A 26654-nucleotide genomic window follows, 5' to 3' on the forward strand; every position below is an offset into this window, starting at 1 on the left:
TTCATGGTGAGCTGCCCATGACATGCCAGCTCACACTATGGTGCATTGGAAGTGGTGTTTTCTTGGTTGATAGCTAGCCAAATGCCTCAGCTGCTCATACAAATGGTTCAATGCAAATCAATGAGATTTTGTAGACACAAGCAGTTAATATTTCAACAAGCAACTGCAGATAAAATTGCTGTGTCAGATTTCATGGCAAAGAGAGCTGTTGCCCTTGTTCAGAAAATTCTGTGCCTGGAAAGTTTTCAGACCTTCCCATTTCAGTCATCTGAAAAATTCTGCTTTCAGATCAACTTTGAAATGTTTGGAGTCTCTGCATGCCAGTCTTTTTTGGCATTGTTTTTCTAGTTTGGAAGAATCAAAGATGAAACAGGGTGTTTTCTACCCCCTGGCAAACCTCAGGAGGCAGGTTACTGCTACAGACTTTGCTCTGGTTCTGTAACTGTCCTAATGTGTATAACTGTGTATTAGGATAAGAGGTCACTACTATCATTCAGGTCTTTCTGAGAAACTTCTTGCAGGATGATCTATTTACACAAGCATGTTCATGCGTGTATGGATGCATTTTGGTTTTCCAGATGATCTTCCAAGGAGAAGTGGGCCTTTTGCTGCACGCTGTTCCCTTCCCTACATGCAGAATTTGTCAGATTCCCAGAAAATGTCTACCTTGAAACATGTCAGTCCAATAACAGTGAAAAAAGCAGATTAAATTTTGCACCATGGTTTTATTCAACAAACCATATTTTTTAAAGAAATAACTTGATTCTGCTGTAAAAAAACATGCCAGCGAAGCACAGCAGCTTCTTCTGTCTCTCTCAGCCCACATGTCTGCCATTTTTGCCCCCACTCTCCTAAATATGTCTATGTCACCCAAAGGACGTAGTCCTGGGCTTTTGGCCAATATCCTGGGCTTGAATTCCCACATAGAAAATCATTTACTTAGGAAAATAATATCATGTGGCAGCCGGTAGGCACAATACTACCTCTGCTGCCAGAATGTACTGACTCTAAATGAAGCTGTGGCAGATGGCCTGAAATGTTTCAGTGCTTTATTTCTCTAGACCAGGATTACCCAATTAATTTGTACTACGGTGCATTGGGTTGTTTTACCAGGTTCTCATCAGACGGGTGGGATGCACTGGATCTAGCTTTGCTGGACCAAGCACGGTCTGCAGGTGGGGTAAGGGCAGTGTACAGCTGAATCCCTGGGACAGCAGGCTCCTGGTGGGGCCGAGTGGGTGGGAAGAAATATGGGATCATCCCTCAGGACAGCAGGGACAACGTCTGTTGGAACGAGAAGAAACGGACTCCTGGTTCGGATTGTGACTGCGTCCACCATTTGAGCAGCCCTGTTTTAAATAAGGGTGGCATTTTACTTGGTAATGATGCTTTTATGCACACTATATCTGCAGAATTAGCTTTATGTTACTGTTTATTGAGTGTTGTCCTCATGCATGGTACTTGGTAGATAGAGCAAAAGGTCAGCAGGACCTTTCTGTTGTTGTGATTAGAGAAATCCGTAAGTGAACAAAAAGGTTATTTTTGTTAAGAAAGCGATGATGCATAGGGAGATTTGGTATAGCTTAGGGAAAATAATATGGGGAAGAATAAGAAAGAGTCAAATATGACATTGAGATTTTGGGGAGCTGGACAGAGAGAGGCTAGTGCAATCATTTTTTAGTGTGGCAGAATAGTTGGCAGAGAAAAAGAGCAGCTATCGTTTTGCTAGGTTTATTAGAAGGAGTGACTTTGAAGTGTAACCTCATAAATACACTCCATCAAACCACAATTAGGCCATATTACTGGAATAGCTCAAGGAACATGTCCTTGTCTGTTCTATCCTCTTCTCTGGGTACGTGTTTTCACTCAGTTAAGAAAAGTCAGTGGAACTGCATTTAAAAGTGTTGTCACTTCACAGTCTGTCACAGGGCTTTTGCCAGCTCCCTTCATAAGGAGTTGGTGCCTAGAACTGTGCCAGCTGGTTGATCTGATCATCCCATCACTTTACTAGAAAATCTAAATATACAGCAGTACGAGCTGAAATATGTCTGCTGTCCTGTTTTGCAACTGTTCTGCATTTGAATGAAGAACTACTTTCGCAGTAAAGCGGTACTGAAGCTCTCTCTATCTTTCTGTTCTATAGGTTGTCATTTTGTATTTTGAGCCAAGTGTATTTCGCTGTGTTCTCCTAAGATGGGTTCGTCTTCTGGGCTTTGCTACTGTTTATGGAACTGTGACGCTCAAGCTGCACAGGTATTTCACATATTATTAATTTCCATCTCTCTGGGAGTATGTGCAATCTGTGTGGGTACTTAGATGGAAGAGCTGCAAATACTATCATAAAGAAGCGCTGTTTCTGAGTTTTAAAACCACTGTGTATTTCTCCTCACTATTCCTGCTCAAATTATATGCTACTAATCCCAATAGAGAACTATGAATGCAGACAGGGTTTGATGAAAAATATGTCAGCTGTAAAACTGTGCAAGAACCCCTTTTTACAGAAGGTGAATGTATTTTACTTGGATATAGGAAAATACAGAAGTGTTCACAGAGTGTTACAAAGTGTTCAAAAGTTTCCCTGTAAAGTGTTCATGGAGAGATTCTTTCTAAGTGTTTAGATACAGCTATGGTGGGTAAAACAATACACTACAGTGTATATACTTACTCTGTTTTCTTATGGCTCAGAAGTCAAGGGCTGCTTTCTTCAGGCAATCACAGCAGACAGGCTGCACACTCATGAGCATCAGTGCCTGCCAGCAAAAATGTGTGGGAAATTCTGGGTTCCACAGGGTTGGCAGTGCATTCATGTGCGATTCAGACATTAAGATTCAGAGACCCAACTTCAAGTTCCACTTCTATAGTCCCCTTTAAAATTGAAGCCTTTTCTGGCTATGCTTGATAAAATCCTAATGCTTTTTCCTCTCTAAACTTTAGTGAAAAAAATTACCGATACATTCTGTAAGTATTTTTATTGAAGCAAAGAGAAGTGCAGTATGTGTTTATTGGTACTTAGACATCTTGGATGAAGTAGGCTTGCTCTTCTTTTTATCTTAGTTTCATTACGGTGTTGACATGTTAGATAAGGGAAGTTTGATATTATGCTGGTAAACTGAATGAGGACTGCTAATATCTCGTGTTTCATGTTGCACTATTGGCTTGTCACATTTTAGGTGGAAAACCTGGCTTTCCCATTGAAATAGAACCTCTTCTTGCATCTCCCTTTCATTTGTGTCCCTGGTTACAAGTGTACACTTTGGCTGGTAAACTCTTGACTGTAATAATGTCTGGCTACATCTTCACGTTGAAATTCATCCAGAAAATCCCATACCCTCATGGTATTGAACTATTTCTGGGGTTGAACGATTTCTGATGCAAAAAGGGTAACAACTAGAGCACTATAGAAAAGATGTAACAGAACTGGTGATTTTTCTTGGGTGGTTTGTTATCTATGGCTCAGATATATAGAGAAACAGACTAAGACCACGGAAGACTCACATCATCGTTGCAGTTCTGCTACCCTAACGGGGTGTTTATATGATTTTACATGGTGTGAGGAAGCAGTATCCTGACAGGGCAGATGATCTTCCATTTATATGAAGTGAGGACAGGCTGCAAAACTGGGCAGAAAATCTTCCACTTCTGCTTTGCTCATTCAGCTGTTTGGTGTTACTTGGCACCTGTGCTGGCAGGCTCAGCAAACAGGACCAAGACTAAACAAGAAACCAAGAATGAACTACATCCTCATCCTTGATCAGTACAATACAATGAAGGCTAGCAGCAGACTGGACTGTATCAACAGGACCCCAGCCCGAAGATTGAGGGAAGTGATTATTCTCCTTTACTCGGCATGCCTTAGGCCATATCCACAATGCTGTGTCCAATTTTGGACTCTCCCAAGACATCAGTGAACTTGAGTGAGTTCAGTGAAAGGCCATCAAGATGGTCAGGGCTTGGAGCACTTGCCCTGCAAGGAGAGGTTGAGGGAACAGAGCTTGTTCAGCCTGCAGAAGAGATGGTGTTGGAGGGACCTAGCAGCAGCTATCCGACACCTACAGGGAGGTTGCTGAGAAGGTGGAGCCATGCTCTTTACAGTAATGTATACTGGGAGAACAAAAGACAATGACAAATTAAAATGGGAGACTGCAACTTTATACAATGTAAATTAGCATCAGGGTCAATGTTATACAAGGAAAAGGTTTTCACTATCAGGGTAATTAAGCAGTGGAGTGGGTTGCCCGTGAGGTTGTGAATTTCCATCCTTGGAGGTTTTCAAAACCCAACTGGATAAAGCCCTGAGCAACCTGGTCTGGATTCAGTGTTAAGCCTTCTTTGAGCACTGGGTGACCTTATGAGGTAATTCCAACCTGAATAATTCTACATTTCTTTGTGAAACATGAAGAGGAAAAAAACCTATTTTCTATATTAATCTAGAATTACTTTCTCTAGGAATCTATCTTCGTTTTCCACCCGGGTTTCCTGACCATTCATTTCCTACATTCATGATATTGTGGTCTTTTTTTAGTACTGAATATTTCAGTCAGGGAGTGTGCCTTGCAAGAGACTGGGTCAAGTTAGATATATGTTTTATTATATATATTTGCAACAGTTAATGCTAATTAAGAATAATACGCTAGTAGAAATTTGGTAGAAATTTCCGGCAGATCTAATTGAATCCACAGTCATTGCAGGGTTGAAGAATGGCTTACTGCAGACACCACAAATACTCACAACAAGCACTGGTTCCCTCCTGCAGGTAGCCTGTGTCTTGCCTGGGGGAAGAACTGGTTGCTAGCAAGGAACTTGTGATTTTTCTAAGTTTAATGGGAAAAGCAATATTGTGTAAAACAGCTATTAATGATAACCAGAAAGTCTAAAGCAGTATTTCTCAACAAATGAGGTGTTTTGAGTAGCGCTGGAGCATGAAGGTTATCCAAAGCCAGGTAGGAGGCACTGGAAACACTTGTTTTCTTTGTGGCTTTTTTTTCCCTTAGCTCCCCACTTCCCGAGGAGGTCTTTGAGGTTTCATTAGGGTCAAGCATCAAGGAGAAATCAGAAAAGTAGCCAAAAGAAGGTGCTTAAGGAAAAGTAAAAGAACAGGGACGTCATGTACTGATTCATTCTTTGAACACCCGTCTCAGTCAATTTCTACAGTGCCTCATCTTAAATTGCCTCTTTCTTATTCACTGTGCATTTTTAAAATAATGAGCTGATGTTTATGGGGGTGGAAGGATGAGGGTAAGGAAATGAGCTTAACTTAAGAAATCTAGCTGTAGAGCTGTGAACATAAAACTCAGTACTTTCCTCGACAATGAATTCTTCAAAGTAATTCTTGCAAGAAATAACGATGTTTCAAATTTAACCTTTTGGGTTTAAAAGAGCTGCTGATGCTGCATCTTTCAGTATGTTTCTGTGACTGAAGACACTGTATCCTTTTTCAAGCCCTGTATTTTATGAACAGGCTATCTCATTATTTTTAATATTTTGTGAATTTCTACTGTCTTGGTATCAGGATTAATACACAATCCTTAATTCTGGATTAAAGCATAAGCATGGAAGAAAGCTGTAGGTATATACATATAGACATATGTATATGTGTGTGTGTGTATACACAGGATAGCTTACAGACATTTTAGGAGAGTGAAACCCAGGAATGAGGTCTCTAGTTGGTGGGAGTATCCATTTCTTACATTACTAAGAGAAAAAGAGGAGAGTGCGGAAGTGAGGAGAATGAGAAGGTATGGAGAAGGTCATGTTCCAGGTATGGAAAAAAGACAATGACACACAATGGCTTTTTTGTAAGTAGTGATGGTGGGATGGGCATGTTCTGGGGGGACAAGAAGATGTTAACCCTATGGGGCAATTCTGCACTTCATCTAAATGCTGTGCTAAGATCACATTGCCATGCCTTGCCATCTGGTACAGTTGGAGTAAGTAGTGTCCCTTCCTACAGATATTTGTAGGTGATAAAGAAAGGAGGAGAAGAGCAGTATGGGTAGTGTGCAGTGCAGCATGTCACGTGTCATGGTTCAGTATCTTACAGAACAGGAGACTCATGCTAGCAGAGAAACCAAAGAAGATGTCTGTTTGCTTCTTGAAACACTTGGGTGGAGGTGTGCATTGATGGTGAGAACATGAAAGAGGAGGACATGGCATAACCTTCTCTTGTAGCTAGGGGAGGGAAAAAACATACATGTGATCCCATCCAGAAGTGGCTGGTGGGAATGTGGTGCAGAAAGGTAGAGAAGGTACCTCGGCAGCTGGAGCCTGTACAGCTTGGGTGGGTTCCTAGTCTAATGTTTCACAGTTCATGTGCCAATAGATCATAGTTCCGTAGTACCAATACAACACGACCCAATGTTTCCATGAGAAGTGGCACTTGTGATGAAGCACCTCAGGGAGAAGTTTTGTCGTGGATTAGTGGTTACTGTATAACCTCAGCTTAGGTGGGCAAGGAAAGTGAGATGGGCATCGGCTGTAGTGGTGAGCCACCCTTTGTTTTTGAAATGAGTCAGGCCCTCATGGTCATTTTGGTTGAACACTCCAGAAAAGTGGGAGATTTAATTTCTAGCAAATTATTTGCTTTTTTCTTATGGAAGGCAAGTGTGAAGTGGTTTCAGGTAGATGCATACACTGTTGGATTTTGCCACTGGATGTGGTCTGTAGTGGTTGTCATCCTATGTGAAACAAAAGGGGGGGAAATTGTTTTGGAGACAGATGTTGCTGTTGCAGAAATGCAGTGTCCTGAGCTCTGGTCTGATACTGCCTTGTAGAATTGTTTGGGTTTTTACTGCTTTAACTTGACTGGCAGGAATAGGCGTTTGAGTCTGTTTGCAAGGCAGGAAAAGGGGTGGTTTAGTCAAGCTGTAGAGCTGGTTACACTGTAGGGGCTTACTGTAACCATTCTGACCATTTGTCTTTCTCTTCCCTGGAAGTAGCGTGTTTTAGCACCTAAGAAGTTTGATCTTTGTTATGTTTATGCAGCTCTGTTCATTTTGTAAATCCAGTTCCTATGATCTGTAAATCAGATGGTTGGTGGCAATGCTCAGGAGCAGCTATTCCTGTTTATTATATTCCCACGAAATAAATGACAGCATCAGCTGCAAGAAAGCCAAGTGATCTGTCACTGTGAACTCCCCTCTAAAGACCAACCATCCTGAGACAAACTTGCTGCAAACACTAAAGGTGTATGTTGTAGGATATATTCCATGGTTCTTTGTGCTGAAACTTACTATAAATCTCCCCCAGGCCCTGGACGGAGATTTTGTCTGCCTCTCCATCTGAGGGATTTGTGGAACTGTCCACAAATGAGTGATTTTTCCCTTTTCTCCTCCTGAAAGCAGGCAAGCTGCAACCACGGTTAGATTTGACCCCAAGACTCATAAACTTCAAAGTACTCCTCTCTTGGGTGAGATAGTTTTTTGTAGTAATCGTGTTTGAATTAAACCAGACAAAAACTCATCTTAGTTTTGTGCAGTTACATAACAAAGGTATAATCTCAAGTTTCCTTATTAACTTTAATTCCTCATAATGCAAACGAAGGTCAGTGATACCATGTTTCTCCATCTTCCATGCAACCTCGTGGAAGGAGATTCGATGTGCAGTTTCCCTGGTCTCTGATTGCATGGTCTTAAGCAAGAGAAGGGAAGGGGTATGTTGTCAGACACGAAGCTGCGATCAGTCGTTCCTGCAGAGAAGCAGTAAGTGCTGTCTGGTGCACAAGTCTGCGCAGATCCCTGCAGAAAGGCTGATGAAGATGTGAAGACGTTTTTCTGGAGAGGGGAGAGACACCCGGTCTGAAGCCTTGGCTGAACAGAGTTGCCTGAGCACTGCTTGTTATCATTCCGGCTTCGGGAAGAAGGGCAGCTGGACTTTTGAAAAATAAACATCCTGCACTGAGAAGATACTTGTTTTGTACTGCCAGTTTCTCTTCTACAAGGAAAATTAACTCAAGAAGCTTCCAAAATTTGCCAGTGCTTGGCAGAGAAGGGCTCACAGCCATATTCCTTTTGCTGTGGGCTGCTGGAGCTCCACGCCTCTTGTCACGAATGGGTGATTCAGATCGTTTAAAGCACCACTGTCAAAGGTATTAGCAACAGTGGTTTTAATATGATGTTGTAAAAGTGCTGCTTAACAAAGTTCGATGGCAAGGTTCACTCTATTACTGCATGGCACAATCGTTTGAACAATGATTCAAAGTTACCAAGACACAAATCAAAGTTACCATACTACAAGGTTATACGCGATATCAGTCGCTTACCAAAGATCTGCTGTGGGTAAAAGGTCTTTCTGCCTCGAGGAGCAATCTTGGGAGGCGTCCCAGCTCAAGGGGAGATCACCACCATGGAGCCAGGATGCCTAGCAGGGAGAGCTCAAAGAAGGCTCACCTAGGCTGTCATATTTATAGAATAAAGTGGTTGGCTTGTAGTCAAATTACATGTGATGGGAAAGGTATGCATGAGACTCCTTGCACCCACAAGTTTCTTTGTTCCTTGATAAATGAGTCTTGGAAAAGCCACCTGCTATTCAGGTGTTAATCACATGATCGGTGTCCCAAGCTTATATGCATCGTTGCTCATTGTGTCACTCTTCTCCTTTGTGGGTTTTCAGAGAACAGATTGGAAATAGAGGAGTTCTTGGCCCAGCTACAGCTCAGGCCTTTACCTCCTTTGGAGCTTGTACCAAACTACCGCTACTTTGGTTAAGGGGTCGAGTGCATCCGTCACACCTCTTTGATGCTCTTGCAGCCGTAGCTCCCTGTTCTGCCTCTTTAATTTGTGTTGATGCAAGAGTTCCATGATGCTGGTTTGAATATCAGAGCCAGCAGCAGTGCAGAAACTGTAAGGATTAAAAAAGAGTCTTCCTGCATTACTGTCACCTCGCTATCAGCTTTATTTTCTTGTAGCGATGACTCAGATGAGAGGGAGGTACCTAGTTTCAGTTAAAAGAGAGACATGGGGAAAAAAGAGAGGCATCAGGTACTTTTTGCATTTGTTATGAACTTAATTTAATTAGGAAAAAGTAAACCTTCTGTGAAAGCGGGGCATCTCTGTCCTCTTCTGCTGCTCTTTCCACCTGTAGCAGTTTGTTGCCATACATATTTACCCATCTTTGTTTAAACAAGAAGTAAAGCAGTACCTGGAAAAATATACGTGGATTCTTACGTCATTTGCGTTATTTGAAGCTCACATCGCCGATGCTTCTTTTTTATGAAAAGAGGTAGTTCAAAGATAGTAGTGAAGAAGAGGTTATATGCACTAAGTCCTACAAAGCTTTGTGAAAAACAGTGTTGGGGTGGAAAACAGGCCTTATGAATGTTCCCGCAGAGCAAAGGCTGAAACCAGCAGCATCAGCAGGTCCCTCTCTGCCTGATGTGCCCCGGGCGGTCAGCGGGCATGTGCTGCTGGCTGCTCCCACGCTGTGCCTCGTGCCTGGCTGCTGGCAGAAACAGTAGAGAAACGGGGGCTTTAAGGGCTGGGGGCAGAGCGAAAGGCTGGGACATGCGGTTTAGGGAGGAAGGGAGTTGGACTTGCTGCAAAAATGTATGCACGTACAGTAGGAGTTCGTGAGGAACGAAGTTTCACTAATTAGGCTGGTCATGGAAAAATCTGTTTTCTTGTTAGCCTGTCTTAACCTAATTCGTTCATTTCCTGAGTATAATTCATTTCTCTTGCCTGCTGCAAACCTTTGCTAGTTTGTTTATTTATTTTTATGGGCCTTAGACAACAACTTAGAGAGTTTAGTAAATTCCATATAGCATTCCTGAATGAGGCACATTCAAGATGAAATTCTCATTTTGGTAGTTCTTCTAGATTAAATAACAGAGTCACATTCTGCTTTATTGTGGCTTTTTTCCCAATAAAATCTGCATTATTAAAATCCTATTTAGCTCTTTTGTATCCCTGCCATTGAGAAATATCTCAAGCAATAACTAGCCTTAATTAGACAGCATAATGGTTCTGTTTCATATTTCTGAATAAAATATCTACTTCCATATGTATAAACTAATAAAATGTAGCACAACAGTTATAAAGACACAGTGCAGAATTAATCTTGATGGAACACAGGGTAGAAGTGGGACTAATAAACATTATCTTTAAGCAAAAAAATCAGCGGCATATAAAGTATGTAAGATTATTAGAGCACTGTGATCCTGAAAATCTTCCAATCCATATTCCTATTAATATTTAATTTATATAAAAATATTGTAGATACAGCTGTACAGTTCCATGGGCTGCTTTTTTTTTAATCACCTTAATATAGCACACATTCTGCTTTATCATAGTAGACCGAGTTTGGCTAGGAAAGTTCAAAGAGAAAATAAAGAAACTATCTGGTGTTTTAATATTAAATTGTATTCCCATCATGATTAGAAAAAAAAACAAACAGTGGGTTGGAAGGCCTTCTACAATGAGCCACAGGTATCACAAGACCTTTCAGATCTCTTTTGTGTTGATGGCATGCAAGAGCACCATGGCAGATAATGGGAGAAAGGACTGGTTTTGCACATCAGATTACGTGATAGCAGAAGGACTTCAAAACTGGAGCTGGAAGACATCCTCTCAGAGACCTTATCCAACTCCAGGACCCCATCAGCTGCCAAAACTTTGTGCTGTGGTACAATACAGCAGCATCTTCCTTCCAGGTAGGCATGCATTTGCGCATGCGTTTGCGATACAAGTAATGTAGCTCTACAGACTGTTATTTTTTCTCATTCCATGGGAAGGACAGAATTGGTAGGTGGAACAAGGTATCTGCTGCCCAGCTGTCTGCTGGGTGGGATTATGGCATGAAAGAGAAACTAGGCATTGTACTGCAATACATGAGTTATAGGCTATTTGTGGAGGGGTGTGAAGAGGGAGTTAAGCGTGTGACTCACACTCCACACACAGGGGCTGATCACAGTTAAGTGGAAGCAGAGATTTGCAGATCACATACGCTGATTGTCAGTGAAAAATCATGACTGGAGGGGAGGCTTCTGGTGGGCTACAGTGAAGAATCAGGAATAAGCCTGATACTATTTAGCATTTTAGGTTGCAATGAAGAACCAAGCACAAAATGATTACTCATAAAATTTGTGGATAACACAAAGCTTGGTGAAATGGTAAATTTTGTTTCAGAAAGGATAGTAATGAAAAGTAATCTTTATTGCTTCATAACTTGGGCTTAGTCAAAGAGATACACTTGAATACAGCCAAAAGGCAAATTATAGTTAGGGACTAGTTAAAGACACAAAATTGAGGAGAATAGGAGTTTTAAAGGTTATCAGTAGAGAATTGATTTCGCAACAGGAGGTGACATCTTTGAGACTAATACAAATGCATTATGCCTTGTTCCTGAGAGGCATTTTTAAAGGAGGTATGCAATAGATGGATGTGGTTCAGAAAGTATTTGAGGGCTGGGAAAAGTGCTTGATACTGTGAAACCTAATCTGTTTTTTAGATCAGCAAGAAGACTGAGAGATGACTTCTTGTGTGGTGTATAAACAAGCAGGGAGAGAAAAAGTAGTCGCAAAAGACTCTTTAAGCTATTGGACTGAGGTTTAATAAGATCTGGTAGCTGGAAGCCAAAGCCAGAGAAATTCGAATGAGCAATCTGGCACAAATTCTTCTCAGAAGTGTGCTTAGCTATAGGAAAACCTAACAAGAGAAATGAGGATTTTTTTGTGCTGCTTTCAGATCAAGACTGAATCCCCTCTTGGAAGATATTCTATAGTTAAATAGTACTACAAATTACAGGAGTTTCTATAGAAAAATGTAATGGGCTGTGTTATACAACTGATCAAGTCCTATATTTAGCCTTTTTTTTAAGAACATGCAATAGAAATGATAGCATTTGTGTTAGTATGGGTCTATTGAGAAATTAAGCATATTTATAAACTGAAATGGCATATTTATAGTTGTACTGTTTAATGGGACACACCAGCTGCTTTGAAATTAGTCCTGATTACTTACCCTAATGCAAATCTTTAGTACCGGGAAAACTGGTGCCTGGACCAAATATTCTCAGATATTAGTTGCTCTTTTCTGGATTATTGTGAAGGCCAAAAGTTGCCATTATGGTCTTGAAAAATTGAGTCTTTATCTGACCAGTGGTAACCAACTACCGGTGACATAAAATGCTGTGTTGCCATACTGTAACATACAGAGGCGTAAAGCTTGTCAGCATTGTACCAGTCTGCAAATTGGTGAGTTATCCTCATACATGCTTTTCTGAAAGATGTTGAAAGTGCTCTAAGAATTTTGGATGCAATGTATTAAATCCATGACCTGAACTGGAAAGGGCAAGACAATGCTGCCTTGGCTGCTTGAAGTTCAGGAATACATAGACAGTAGGTCCTGAAGAAAGCTTCAATATTTATTAATTCAGTTGCAAGTATCAGGCTATTCCTTTTAGAGCTAATCTGTAATATTTTCAATTAAAAATTACCACAAGAAATTTGTATTAAAAATTAAAATTCTTTTGCTATTGCAGAGCATTACAGTACAGTGCACTGGCAAGTCTTACATGCAGCTGAGTTTTGGATTTTCTTGACTTGAGTCCTACCTCTTTCATGTGCACAATGTGAGCCTCTGCACATAATTGCAGTTAGTTGTATACAATTCAAGCTGGAGCCTCTGTTTCTGGGCAAATCTAAAAATACTAGCAGTTAATAATCAGTGTAAAATTTTGAATGCCTATTTCTAATGTGTGAATTAAGTTTAGCTAGCAGCGCTGAGTTACTCAAGGGCCTCTGGGTCTTTTCCCAGCCATCACCACCGTTGTGCTCTGGCAGTTCATAGCAGTGCAGTCATTCTGGTAGAGCCATGTTCTGCACTTGGCCTCTGCAACAGCAACATCTGCTATTTTTCCGAGATCTTCTACAGCAATACAATGTCTCTTCCCCTTGCTGGGATTTCAAGGACATGCCACCTATTCCTCCCGGCTGTGCCTAGGGGAGGTTACAACTTTGCATGAGTACAGGGCTGCTGGTGGTGAAGCCCCTGCTGTTGGCAGCCTCTGCCTCAAGCATTGGCTTGCACAGAGTTGTTGGGAAGTGGCAGCCACTCTTGTGACCACAAATCTTCCTAAGCTTTTTGTTTCTCCTTGCCTATCTTTTTATATATCCATTAGGCCCCTCTGACTCTGGCGTCAATTTTCTCCAGTGCAGGCGTTCTTGTTTTCAGCTTTCTATTTTACAAAATAAGCAACCAGAGATTCATTGGTGCTGCCTTGTTGCTGTATGTGGACCAAGGTCTTTCTCCGATATGTTTTTCAGCATTACTTTGACATCATTTTCTACTGTTTGGTTGTGGATAATGCAAATTGGCATTACCTGTCAGAAATCATACTTCAGTTCAAACAATGTAAATTCACAGCTTCCAATCAAGAACCGATGTCAGAAGGCACCGTGGCAGTTTCACCACAGTAGTAAAAAGAGAGTTGGTATGTGTAAGTGTGGAATTGTTTGGTACCATTGCCTCACTGAAATAAGGCTAAAAATCTATGAGCTGTTTTTTCCAGATGCTGCAAACAAATTTGTGCCCATATTTTGCAAGAGACCTGTTCTTCTGCTTGACTTGTCTTTCTAGTTTTGGCATATGTGACAATCTTTTGGAACATTTTTCATGCCACTGTTTGTACTTTTTTCATAAAGTTCTGCATTGAACTTTACATTTGATACTAGTTTTTATTAAACCATGTGTTTTCTAGCTCTCCTATGGTTTCCTTCAGTCCCTAAATGGCCATCATATATTCCTTTTGACATATTTCTCTAGCACTTCAGAAATCACTCTCTTGTTGGCTTTGAACAAAACTCCATATAGTGCTGAGAGCCTTGAAACTGATAAAAGGGCTGGAATTACACTGTCCCAGCCATCCCTTAGTTACAGCCTTAATTACTTTATGCAGGATCTTTCCTCAGCAATAAGTCTGCCTTCTATCTTAGACTGGACAGGCTTCTTTTTTGTTTGTTTGAAATCGGATTAACATAATCCAGCTCTGGACTTTGCTCCTCTGCACTTTTTCAAATGCTTTAGAGAAAGTGGCTGCAATGACCAAATCTCTTCCAAGTTTTTATTCAATTTGCAAATCATACTTTGCTAGTTGAGAAAATAGCCTATGTATTGCTCTGGGAACCTGTCGTGGTTTAACCCCAGCCAGCAACTAAGCACCACGCAGCCGCTTGCTCACTCCCTCCGCGGTGGGATGGGGGAGAGAACCGGAAGAGAAAGTGAGAAAACTCGTGGGTTGAGATAAAGACAGTTTAACAGGTAAAGCAAAAGCCATGTGTGCAAGCAAAGCAAAACAAGGAATTCATTCACTACTTCCCGTTGGCCGGCAGGTGTTCAGCCATCTCCAGGAAAGCAGGGCTCCATCACGCCTAATGGTGACTTGGGAAGACAAACCCATCACTCTGAACATCCCCCACATCCTTCTTCCCCCAGCTTTATATGCTGAGCATGACGTCATATGGTGTGGAATATCCCTTTGGTCGCTGGGGTCTGCTGTCCCAGCTGTGTCCCCTCCCAACTTCTTGGGCACCCCCAGCCTATTCGCTGGTGGGGTGGTGTGAGAAGCAGAAAAGGCCTTGACTCTGTGTAAGCACTGCTCAGCAGTAACCAAAACATCCCTGTATTATCAACACTGTTTTCAGCACAAATCAAAAACATAGCCCCATACGAGCTACTATGAAGAAAATTAACTCTACCCCAGCCAAAACCAGCACAGAACCTTGTAGGTGGTGACTGTCAAACTCTTTTTAGAAGTAGCAATTGATGGCTTCTGGTGAGTATAAGCTAGCATTGTCCTCTGATGAATAAAAACCTATTACACCCATGAAAAAGAGACATTGACCATTTTAACATTTGAATGTATTAAAATGTAGGATTTTGCAAGGACATATATTATGTAATGTTCAGTTTTGTCTGTGGCTCAGTCTCTTGTAAGGAAACTTTGTCCGTGTCCCTCCTCAGAAATATTGGCTGGTGCTCCGTTCAATTTGTTTGCTTCCTATGATGATACCTCAGGGCTGGAAGCCCCATGAACAAACTTGTACTGTTTTTCACATTCTTTATTGGGATTTGCACTCACATCTGCTGCACAGCTGCACCATCAGGATCACTGATCTGGGCAAGACACAAAATCCTTGTTGACCATTCTATGTGTTTTCATATCCTTTTCTCATTTTAGGGGGAAACATGATGGTGATGGATGCTGTCTCATTATACTCCTCTTTGAACTTTGTTCCTGTGCTTGCTCTTTCTCTTATGTGGCATTCTGGTATTCGTTTATCTTTGCCCAGAACCCCTAGCTCTCATCAAAGCTGCTTAGACCCTTGAACAACTGTTCTAGAGTTCTTCCTGTACAAAAATGACACATAGATTCATGGTTTTTGTATTAACAAACAGCTTTTGTGTTTCTGACTGAAAATTTAGGCATGCCCAAGATAACCTGTGTCTCACCCAGAGGAGACAGTGGCCATGTGCCATGCATTGAAGCATGGTGCAGGAGTACCAAACAAGCGCTGACACTTGATTTTCTTCCACAAGGTACAATGTCATGCAGATACCTGAAAGCAGTAGAGCCCTGCAACAGTGTGCCAAACACAGAATCATAGAATCATACAATCATTTAGATTGCAAAAGACACTTAAGATCATCAAGTCCAACTGTAAACGTAAGACTGCCAGGTTCACCACTAAACCATGTCCCTAAGTGCCACGTCTACACATCTTTTAAATACCTCCAGGGATGGTGACTCAACCACTTCCCTGGGCAGCCTGTTCCAATGCTTGATAACCCTTTCAGTGAAGACATTTTTCCTAATATCCACTCTAAACCTCCCCTGGCACAACTTGAGGCCAACTTGAGCAAAAAAACTAACTCAACAAATAGCTGAGGTGTGCACCTCACTAACACAGTCATGGTGCTTCCAGTCCTGATACTGGTGTGCTTTGTATTAATACAGCATCTCTGTGCCATGTCCCATAATGTCTCCTGAAGATGAGAGTATTGCACAGTTGCCTCAGCATTTGGCCTAGTCCGTGTCCTCCAGGTTTTCCCCGGTTAGGGCATCCAAATGTTTCTTTCACATTCTTACTTATATTGTAGCCTTACAGGGGCAGGGTTGCAGCTTTAGCTAGTCTTAATTTCCCTTCTGGAGAACCAGAACTACCTACTCTCTTGCTTGTTTGTCAGAGCAGCAATTGACTCTCACTCCACTTAAGCTGTTGCCGTGTAGTAAGAAGCATAAATCACTGACGTCAAAACTACAGGTCATTTGGACTCTTATGACGCTGCTGTGTTCTGCCAGGACGTTCCTCAGTTGCCTGTTCCTTGCCTCCCCAAAGAAGGGTATAGGTGAGCGAGACCAAGAGTGAGGCATGCTTTTATCCTCTTAATTCATACACATTTTGTTGGTAAAAGCTATAAACTGAGTCTTTTCCAATTATCTCTTATCCATATGTATATTTAACTTACCAGCTTACAGGTTATTTGCTCACCACTTAACTCCAAAACTACACTTATTTTTCATTAGCTGTGCATTTACTTTGAGCACTAGGCATTATTTCAGGTGCCATTTTGGCTTGTCTGCCTTGGACCGCCTTAGGATTAATGGTACGATACTTTGTTGGTTCATTCATCACTCCTGTGGAGCCAGCAGCGTTGCTGGTTTAGTCCTGTGCAGGGTGCTCAGCTGGAGCAGGCAGACTTGTGTTGTTCTTCAGCCTTTCTTCAAACATGGGGCATGGCACTAGACAAGGCATCTATGTTCTTCAAACACCAGGCACGGTGTTTGAAGAACACAGATGCCTTGGCTAGTGCCATCAGGTGCAATACAGTGTTTATTGTAGATTCCTCCACATGCCTTTTTGTCCCACAGGTCTTCTGATCCCAAGTTCTGCTTAGGTAATTTATTTGCTAGACAAATCCTAGTGGCTTTTTAAAGGACTGATTCTGGGATCCCAGTAATTCCCTTCTGAGCTTTTTTCGATCAGGTGACAGCCACAACCAGGTCTGTTACTCAGCTGCTCCACCTCAAATGACGAGACCAATTCTTCACCGTTAGATGTTATCAACTCTCTTGTTCCCGTTCCCACCTTCTTTTGGGTGTCTGTTTAAAATACCACTTTTATGAAGAAAGTGCTGCACTTTCAAATTTCAGTGTAGCTTCGTAGCTAGCTGTCACTGTCTCTGCCTGCTGCTCATTCCTCAGTGCTCCTGGTTGCATGCACGCAGCTTGCCTGGGTTTGAAGGGTTTGCCAGTTCCAACTCCAGGCACCATGAAACACCTAAACTGCTTCTTGAGCTGCAAAAGATAGTGTGACCACAGAGAACTAGGAGTTGCCTGTATTTTGTTTGTTTTCCTTCTGTAGTGTTCAGAAATCATGCCGAGCCAAAGTCTGCTTTATCCAGTGGGCACAATCCAGTCAGCGTTGCACGACAGGAGGGGCACAGTCACCAGCTGCAGTTGCTTTCTGCCAGATCTTCCTAAAGGCACAGTTCCCCCCAGCTGGCAAGCACGTTCTTGGTACAGAGTCGCATAGTGGCCAGAACGTGATGTGTCTGTTAAACCTGCAGTCCAGCCAGAGTGCACAGGCTTTCTGGAAAAAAAACAAAAAACCGACCCAAAGCCCTTTAGACTTCAGCTGTGAGTCTTTTTGTAAGAAAAAAGGTAGAATTTGTAAATTAAGTCAGTGAACTTTGTAGTTGTTGTCTGCACCTTGTTAGTAGAAGCATAGTGACTGTATTAAAGCCGTTGACAGAGATTATCCTACAAACCCAAACAATACTATTTATCCCAAATGTGTTTCCTGGGTGGGCTCCCCAACTTGTGGAATGAACACAAGACTGTTGAGGATAGCAAAATTGAGTAACCTGAAAGATATTGGAAATCAAAATTAGTGAGACGGGTTTTGTAGCTATCTTCTCAGAAGGCAATGAGCATTTAAGCTTAGCTGTTTCCTAACTTACTGCAGCCTGGATGCAGCCCTAGCAGGCTCAGATGTATGAAGAGCTGGCAGCACGCCCTGCCCTGGAAAGCCTCAGGTCTGTCATCATGCATCTGCATTCGCCTGCAAAGTCAGAGTCATCAATGTTGTTTGCAAGACTTGTCAGATAGAATACAGAAACCAAGTGATGTATCTCAGGACGATTTTCAGTAAAAACAAACCATGTTTTCCGTTCCCTTTTGTCTCCATGTTCAGTTAGACTAGACTGATTTGTTTTATTTTCGTCTTCATGCTATATGAAACACCACATTTAAGCTGCTTGCTATATTCAAGAGTCCAAATCTGTTTCTTATGTGATTAGCTCTTGTTGCATGGATATCACCAAGTCTGAATTTGGGTCAACGTCTCACTATTAATAAGAAAGGACTCATTAATTCCCCCTTTTTTCCCTGTTTGTTTCTTTGGGTTATTTGGTTGTGAAGCAAGGTCATTGCCATTGCATTACTTATCATTATTTGATGTCTCTCTGATTGGAATATTTCTGTTTAAACAACTCTTTAAAAAACATTCATGGCTATCAACACTTTTCTAATGTGTATGTGACCTCAAAGTGGAGCTGGGACTCTTCCTCCTTACTTCATCGTTGCAGATTTTATGGAGCTTCGAGCTTATTGCATTTTCCTCTTATTCAGTCCATTTTGTTGTCAGTAGGGTCTCATTGCTGTATGTGGGTAGATTGCCTGGGTCTGCATCTTTTACATTTTTTACATTTGATTTCAGGTGAGAATCTCCAAGTGTTTTATCTATCTCATAGCATAAACCTTTCCTCTTTCTTCCTGAAAATTGTGGAATTTAAATTAGCTCTCCTGTGTGCTTGCTTAATGCTCCTTTGGAATGGCAGAATAATTTTAATTCAATTTATTTCTAAATAGACACATTATTCTTGTTTTTCTAGATTGACTTAGAACCCTTGACAACTAAACCTTTGACCGTAATTTAAACTTTTTTTTTCAATCTTTTATGGTGAACACACAAAGCAACACTTTTCAGAATTCAGCTTGTCAGATGATGCTATTTCTTCTTGTGCATCTGAGAGGAAACACAGATGAGAGTTAGTGTTTCTTGCAGTTGACTTTTTTGACTTGAATATTTTATTGCAGAATGACAAATGAACAGAACGTTTCATTTATTTATTGAAGTTGTATGTTGCACTGACATATATAACCTCGCAGGGGAATGCGAGTATTGCATTACCCTCTTCATTAGAATGGGTGACAGTGTTGTCTAGTAATAAATTTGGAAAATAAAAGTGAAAAGGTGTACTTTAGTGGGCCCCTGAGAGCAGAATTTGTGATACTTTGTGGAATATTCAGTCAAAACTCTGAAGAAGTTCATAGAACAAGTTATACAAAAGAGCTTCTAATGCTAATACACTTCTAAAGCATATTAAATCTTAAGATTTAAGGTCTGAATAAAAAGCTTGTTGCAGAAAGCATACTAAGAAAATATTAGTGACTTCTGAGTTTCTTCCATCTATCTATACATCTGTATAGATAGACTGACTACACAAAGATACAGAATCACAGAGAAGTTGAGGTTGGCAAGGACCTCTGGAGATCATATAGTCCAGCCCACCTGCTCAGAGCAGGCTCAGCCAGAGCAGGGTGCTCAGAGCCATGTACAGTCAGGTTCTGAATTTCTCCAAGGACAGAGATCCGCAATGTCTCTTGGCAACCTATTCTAGTATCTGACCACATTCACAGAAAAAAAGTTTTTTCTTATGTTTAAATGGAATTTCCTGGATTTCAATTTGTGCCCATTGCCTCTCATCATAGGGCACCACTGAGAAGAGTCTGGCTCCATCTTCTTTACTCCTTCCCATCAGATATTTATATACATTGATAAGATTCCCCCCGAGCCTTCTCTTCTCCAGGCTGAACACTCCCAGCCCTCTCAATCTCTCCCCTTATGAGAGGTGCTCAAGTCCTTTAATCACCTTTGAGGCCCTTCAGTGGGCTCAGCTCCAGTATGTCCATGTCTCTCTTGTACTGGAGAGGCCAGAACTGGACACAGAACTCCAGGTGTGGCCTCAACAATGCTGAGTAGAGGAATAGGACCACCTCCCTCAACTTGCTGGACATACTCTGCCTCACATAGTCCAGGAGGCTGCTGGCCTTATTTGCCACAAGGGTACATTGCTGGCTCATGGTCAATTTGGTGTCCACCAGTATCCCCAAGTTGTCTTCTGCAAAGCTGCTTTCCAAGCCAGTTGGGCCCCAGCATGTGCTGGTGCATGGGGTTATTCTTGCCCAGCTGCAGGACTCAGCATTTCCCTTTGTTGAACTTTGAGATTCCTGCTTGCTCATTTCTCCAGTGTGTTTCTGTCCCCCTGAATGGCAGCAAAACCATCTGGTCTTTCAGCCACTCCTCCCAGTTTTGTATCATCCGCAAACTTCTTGAGGATGCACTCTGCTCCATTGTCTAGATTGTCAATGAAGAGGTTAAACAGTATCGACCCCTGGGGCACACAACTAGTGACTGGCCTCCAACCGGACTTCTTGCTGCTAATCCACAACCCTTTGAGCCTGGCAGTTCAGCCAGTTTTCAGTCCAGTTCACTGTCCATTTATCTTACTTGTATTTCATCAGCTTGTCCATGAGGATTTTATAGTAAACAGTGTCAAAAGTCTTCCTGAGTCAAGATAAACAACATACATTGCTCTTCCCTCAGCCAGCCCATCATGTCCTTGCAGAAGACTATCAGGTCAGTCATCTTCATAAATTCATGCTGACTACCCCCAATCACCTTGTCCTTCATGTGTTTGGCAAAGGTTTCCAGGAGGATTTTTTTCTGTCACCTTCTCAAGGATTGAGATGAGTTTGACCAGCCAGTAATTCCTGGGATCCTCCTTTTTGCCTTTCTTGAAGGTTGGAGTGACATTTGCTTTCTTCCAGTCAATAGTAGCCTCCCCTGATCACCAAGACCTTTCGAAGAGTATTGAGAGTGGCCTTGCAACTGGCCACATCTTGTCACGTCCCGTGCATGGACTTCAGTATATTCAGTTCACTTAAGCGTTCTCTAACCTGATTCTTCTCCACCAAGGTTAAATCTTCCTTGCTCTAGACTTTCCCGTTGGCCTTGGGGGCCTGGGATTCTTGAAAGCAAGTCCTACTAGTAAAGACTGAGGTGAAGAAGGCATTGAGTATTTCAGTCCTTTCTGTGTCATTTGCCACCAGGTCCCTGCTTTTTTTTTTTGCTGCTGTTACACCTGTAGAAGCTTTTCTTGTTGCCAGTTGAATCTGCCCTCACCAGATTGAACTCCAGGTGGATTTTGGCTTCCCTAAATCCATTGCTGTGTGCTCAGACAGTGTCTCTATATCCCTCCTGGGTCACCTGGGTCCTCCTTCCACTTCTTGTACACTTCCTTTTTATGTCTGAGTTTAGTCAGGAGCTCCTTGTTCATCCATGCATTCCTCCTGCCACCTTTGCTTGATTTCCTGCACATTGGCATGGTCCATTCCTGAGCTTGCAGGAGCTTGAAGCTTTTTTCCCCTTCTCTCGGGATCCTGAACTCCACCATTCATGGTCACTGCAGCCAAGGTTGTCCCTGACCTTCACAACCCCAGCAGTTCTTCCTTCCCTGTAAGCATGAGGTCCAGCAGAGTGTCTCACTTCCTTGGCTCCTCAGTCATCTGCATCAAGAAGTTATCATCAGTGCGTTCCAGGAGCCTCCTGGACTGCCTCTGACCTGCTGTGTTGCACTTCAGCAGATATTGGGGTTGCTGAAAACCCTCTTGAGGACCAGGACCTGCGAACATGAGGCTTCCACCAGTTGTCTGAGGAAGGCGTACCTCAGGACCTACTGTCTTTGTATTCCTGATCAGGCAATCTGTAGCAGACACCCACCACAGTGTCACCATAAGCTCTCATTTGGCTGAGCTAGTGTCCCAAGGCAGAGCTCCATGCATCCCTGCTGCCCTCTCACAAACAGGGCAACTTGCCTTTCCAGTCTGTCCTTCCTAAAGTGCCTCTACCCATCCATGGAGCACTCCAGTCCTGTGATCAGCAGTTATTTTTAAGGACACCATTAGTGCTGTCGCTTCAGGAGGTAGTCCTAGCTATTGAGGCAGATTCCTAGCAGTGTGGTATTATGCAGTGCAGGGGAGGGAACAGCAAGTATTTGTCAAGACATGCAACTTCAATTATTTTCGCAAAATTTAAATTCAGACAGACATTCAGAAACTAGTTTCCGGGAAACTGTAGCTTCGTCGGAAGTGCTCATGATTAACCTAATTAGCAGTTTTTTCTGTTTGCTACACATGTTTACACATATTGAGAGTAAACATAGTTGAATGAGCATTTACCTGGCAATAGAACATGGAAGCACACGAAAGGATTAATTTTATTCAGATATTGCTGACACTATACAATGATTCTGGACTACGATTCTTTAAATTTCCTTTAATTGAATGTTGTATTTTATATGAAACATTGGAAGAAGAACATACGGAATGCAATGTCTCCTCCAGAGCACGAATGTAACTGATCTGTTTCAATAACAATAGTCAGTAGCATGCCAGCTTCATGCAGAAATAGCATATGGAAAAAACACGGGGCTAGTCTGCACTGCTGTGTACCAAGCTGAGGCTAATCAGAGCTAATCCATCCCTCTTCAACAGTTTATCAGATGTCGATTTTATACAGCTGGGGCTTTTTAGTTGCTGGATTTTTTAGTTATTTGTTCCTTTACTATAATATTGTAAACAGAAGAGATGCATTCTTCTCATTCTTCTGTATTTGACTATGGTCTGGCCAGAATTTGTTTCCTGGTTTAGCTGAGAAACTGCTGTGTACATACTGATGTTCATTTTCTTACATGGTTATTGCTCTACTTGTTCTTCCATCCAGAGGGATGTTTGACATACTGGAGTATGGCTGAGATTGGACCTAAAAAATTCTGTTTTGGTCTGTTTACCTTTACTGTAGAATTTCCTTTTTTAAAGTTCTTAGTGAACACTAAGAGGGAAACATAAATAAGTTGGGCAATATGTCAGGGAATTTATGTGACTAGCAGCTTGGTTACCAGTTAATGCCTGTTTGTCCTCTGCATCATCTGCATTCAGAAGAAGAGACGGGGGTTTGAAATAATGAAGGCTTGGAACCTTATCTCATTGCTGCTTTTCAGAATGGAGAATTTAAAAACGTGAAATAAGAAGAATACCAAAGCAAGGGGAGGTCTGCGGGTGGTACTGCAACCTTCAATAGCCATATCTGCACCTCTATATTGATAGAGTAGAGGTGTATTTATATGTGATGTTGTTCCTGCATCTTAAGTATCTCCTGTGAGCCTGGAAGTTGCACCAGAGGACGCGAAGCTGCTGTGGAAGCCTTTGGTATTTAACTTGCATGTTGGGCTTTTTATTCTACGAGAGAGTGACTGCTCCTCCATGCCAGCGACGAGCCTCTTCCTTTCCCCACTGTAGGAGATGATTAATATAGACCAATAACTCAAAACCCGACTGTACAAGGTCCTGAGTAACCTGCTCTCATTGATCCAGCTTTGATCAGGAAAGTTGGATTAGGCGATTTCTTAATGTCTCCCTTTCAACCTCAGCTATTCTGGCATTCTGTGAATTAATCGACCAGAGCCACAATAACTCCCCAGATGCCTGATGAGCTTTAATACCCTTGCCAGGATTTTCATTCCCTTCAGTGTAATCTACTCCAGGAGTACATTTGCAGAGGAATATTGTTAATAATAACAATATTTTATCACATGGAAATTTTGTCCAATGAAGTTAGCATTGTTTATGGTCTCAGTTTCTGTTGGTGGTAACACTGCTATATCACGTGACAGGTGGAGATGTTCCCGATTTTATCTGTTGTAAGAGTGGTTTGAATCTTATCTTCTGCAGACAAGCTGAAGAATAAACTTTCCTTTCGAATACTCATGAAAGTCTTAGCCATGATACCTGCATGCACAACCGTGAGATAAAGTTAATACTTATTCCACAAGTGGAAGGAGAACACAATGCTGATAAAGAGCATCGTTTTCAGTAGAGTTGATATAAAACGCTGCTGCCTGTCAATCACATTATAAAGTGGTTAACATTTATTTTATTAAAGTGGGCACAAAACCCTCAACAAATATTATAACTAAATATTACAGTTTTGTGTCTTTCTGCGGTTTTCTGTACCATTTCATTAACCCCTGTCAGCTTTGCATCATATAATAAGGGTGCTGGCAACCCAGCACCTCTTCTTGAGCTCTGCTGAAGTACGGAAGTCTGCATTGTGGATCTGAGAGGAGGATTGTGTCCAGTGGGTGTGATTACTCTTTCTTACACCTAAAGGAAGTAAAATATTAGGACAAGTTCCTTCTGTTACATCTGTGCTGTTTGTTTATCTGCTATGGTTATGAATGCATGTAAATGAGAGCAGAACATATCAAAGACTGGACCCTTCAATGTGTCCTCATTCCCCTTCCTCAGTGTCCTTGTGGTTGAAAAGAAATGCAAATTTCATGACTACTTGACTCTTAGTTTGTTAGGAAAAGGTAGATAACTGAGTGCCAGTGAGAGAGTAAGAAGTCTGCATGGTTAATTTATGTGGACTACTAGAAAAAGAGATTTTTCCATATATTAACTGTATTAATTTGAGGGAAAAGCATGAATCTTGGAAATTCCACTGATGTAAATCTCATCAGCGTTAGCTGGAATTCAGGATTTTTAATTTTTTTTTAAATAAAGTTTCCATATCTGTGTATGATTAGCAATGAAGTGATAAGATTAGGAGGATGATGTGATAAAAAAGTGTGAACATTTATATGGCTTTATTTGAATATGTAAAGGTGCACATGCTCTTGGTCGTCCAGTATGGAAGCAGTTGTATGAACCTCTCTCAACCAGTTCACAGTAACTTCCAGCACTGAAACATTCTGACAGAAGGAAAGTGAAAGGAAAAAAATACACTCCAAAAGATACAGAAGAAATGGAAGGGCATAAAAATGGTGATGTGTTACAGTTTATAAGGATGGGGGAAGTTCCTGTCCTTTCAGTTGCTGATGTTTGCTTCCTGCATCTTTAATAATGGATTGCCATTTTAAAGTCGTGTGTAGGAACATCATTTCACAGCAGAAAAGGAAACAAGTGCTTGCAAGTAAATTGGTGAGGAGATACTTTAGTGCCAAAAGATTTTGTGTGAAGTGCTTTAGTGAGCACTCCACAGGTACAGTACTTCTCCTGATCTCTTTCTTTTCACTAGAGTTTTTTTGAGGGAATGTACTTAAACCAGTTCATTTTGAAAAACACTTCTCTTGAATCTTCTCTGACAATGCGGCTAGACCCACAGTCAGTGACAGCTTTGAGCTGTATGTGCCTTGTCCTGCAGGAACCTCCTCCAAAAAAGCAAAGAGAAAACTCAGAAAAATAGGGATCTCTGACCAGCCAAGTGACTGATTTTTTAAATGGAAAAAACTCAAGGCAACTAGATATATCAGGCTAGAAATAGCAGTGTTTATGCCTAATTCTTCACTTGTGTACCGTGCACTTGCAAGGCAGGTCTTGATTTGATCTAACAGTGAATCTTGAAGTTGCATCAAGCTCTCCATGATCTTCTCTGCTTCTTGGGAGTTTTGTTTCCAGGCTTGTGGATCTGTTCCAGGTCTCCTGCTGTCACCTACTGCCATCTCCCAGATCTCTTCCTGAACTTGCTTAGCAGTCCATTGACAGACAGGGCAATATCACTTCTGTCAGAGAAATCTACTGACCCCATCTTTTCTTAAAGAATTGTATCTTTAGTATCTTACAAATAAAGCTAATACCAGATGTCACATGGAGTTTGAAGATCCTCAAGAAAATCTCATCAGCATGAGAAACTGTCTAAGGAAAACACAATTTGACTCCTAAAGAGAAATTAATTTTACTCTGCTTTTCATCTCATCCTACAAGTGGAGTGTTCAGAGAAGTGATGAGGTTGCAGAGAGAAGTCTAGAAGCGATCAAAAGGGACTTCAGGGCACTGGGGCGATTGGTTGAAGGATCAGGAGGACAGGTAGTGTTTTCCTCAATCCCTACAGTGGCAGGGAAGAATACTGAAAGGAACAGGAAAACACACCTGATCAACACGTGGCTCAAGGGCTGGTGCCATTGGCAGAATTTTGGCTTTTTTGACCATGGGAAGGTTTACACAGCACCGGGCCTGCTGGCGACAGATGGAGTTCAGCTGTCTCACAGGGGGAAAAGGATTCTCGCTCATGAATTGGCAGGGCTTATTGAGAGGGCTTTAAACTAGGTTCGAAGGGGGAAGGGGGTAAAACCAGGCTCACTAGAGATGAGCCGAGGGGTGGCATGCCAATGCTGGGGACGAAATCGATAGCCCAGCTCAAGTGCATCTACACCAATGCACGCAGCATGGGCGGCAAACAGGAGGAGCTGGAAGCCATTGTGCAGCGGATAGATATGACTTAGTCTCCATCACAGAAACATGGTGGGGTGACTCTCACAGTTGGAGTGCTGCAATGGATGGCTATAGACTCTTCAGAAGGGACAGGCGAGGAAGGAGAGGTGGTGGGGTGGCCCTGTATGTTAGGGAGTGTTTCGGTTGTCTAGAGCTCCATGATTGTGATGATGATACAGTCGAGTGTTTATGGGTAAGGATGAAGGGGAAGGCCAACGAGGCAGATATCCTGCTGGGAGTCTGTTATAGACCACCCAACCAGGATGAAG

General features: G+C 41.9%; 1 protein-coding gene across 1 annotated transcript in view; it reads left to right on the plus strand.

Annotated features, from left to right (window-relative positions):
- GPR158 (G protein-coupled receptor 158) overlaps nt 1-26654 on the plus strand; it is a gene marked incomplete at its 5' end in the record, with an annotated part of 203150 nt that overhangs the window by 145033 nt on the left and 31463 nt on the right. The window contains one exon of the mRNA XM_009330617.1: nt 2144-2253. Within this exon, the coding sequence (XP_009328892.1) occupies nt 2144-2253 (110 nt within the window). The remainder of the gene's footprint in view (nt 1-2143; nt 2254-26654) is intronic.

Source organism: Pygoscelis adeliae, unplaced genomic scaffold (assembly GCF_000699105.1).
Source record: "Pygoscelis adeliae isolate BGI_AS28 unplaced genomic scaffold, ASM69910v1 Scaffold27, whole genome shotgun sequence".
Classification (NCBI taxonomy): Eukaryota; Metazoa; Chordata; class Aves; order Sphenisciformes; family Spheniscidae; genus Pygoscelis; species Pygoscelis adeliae.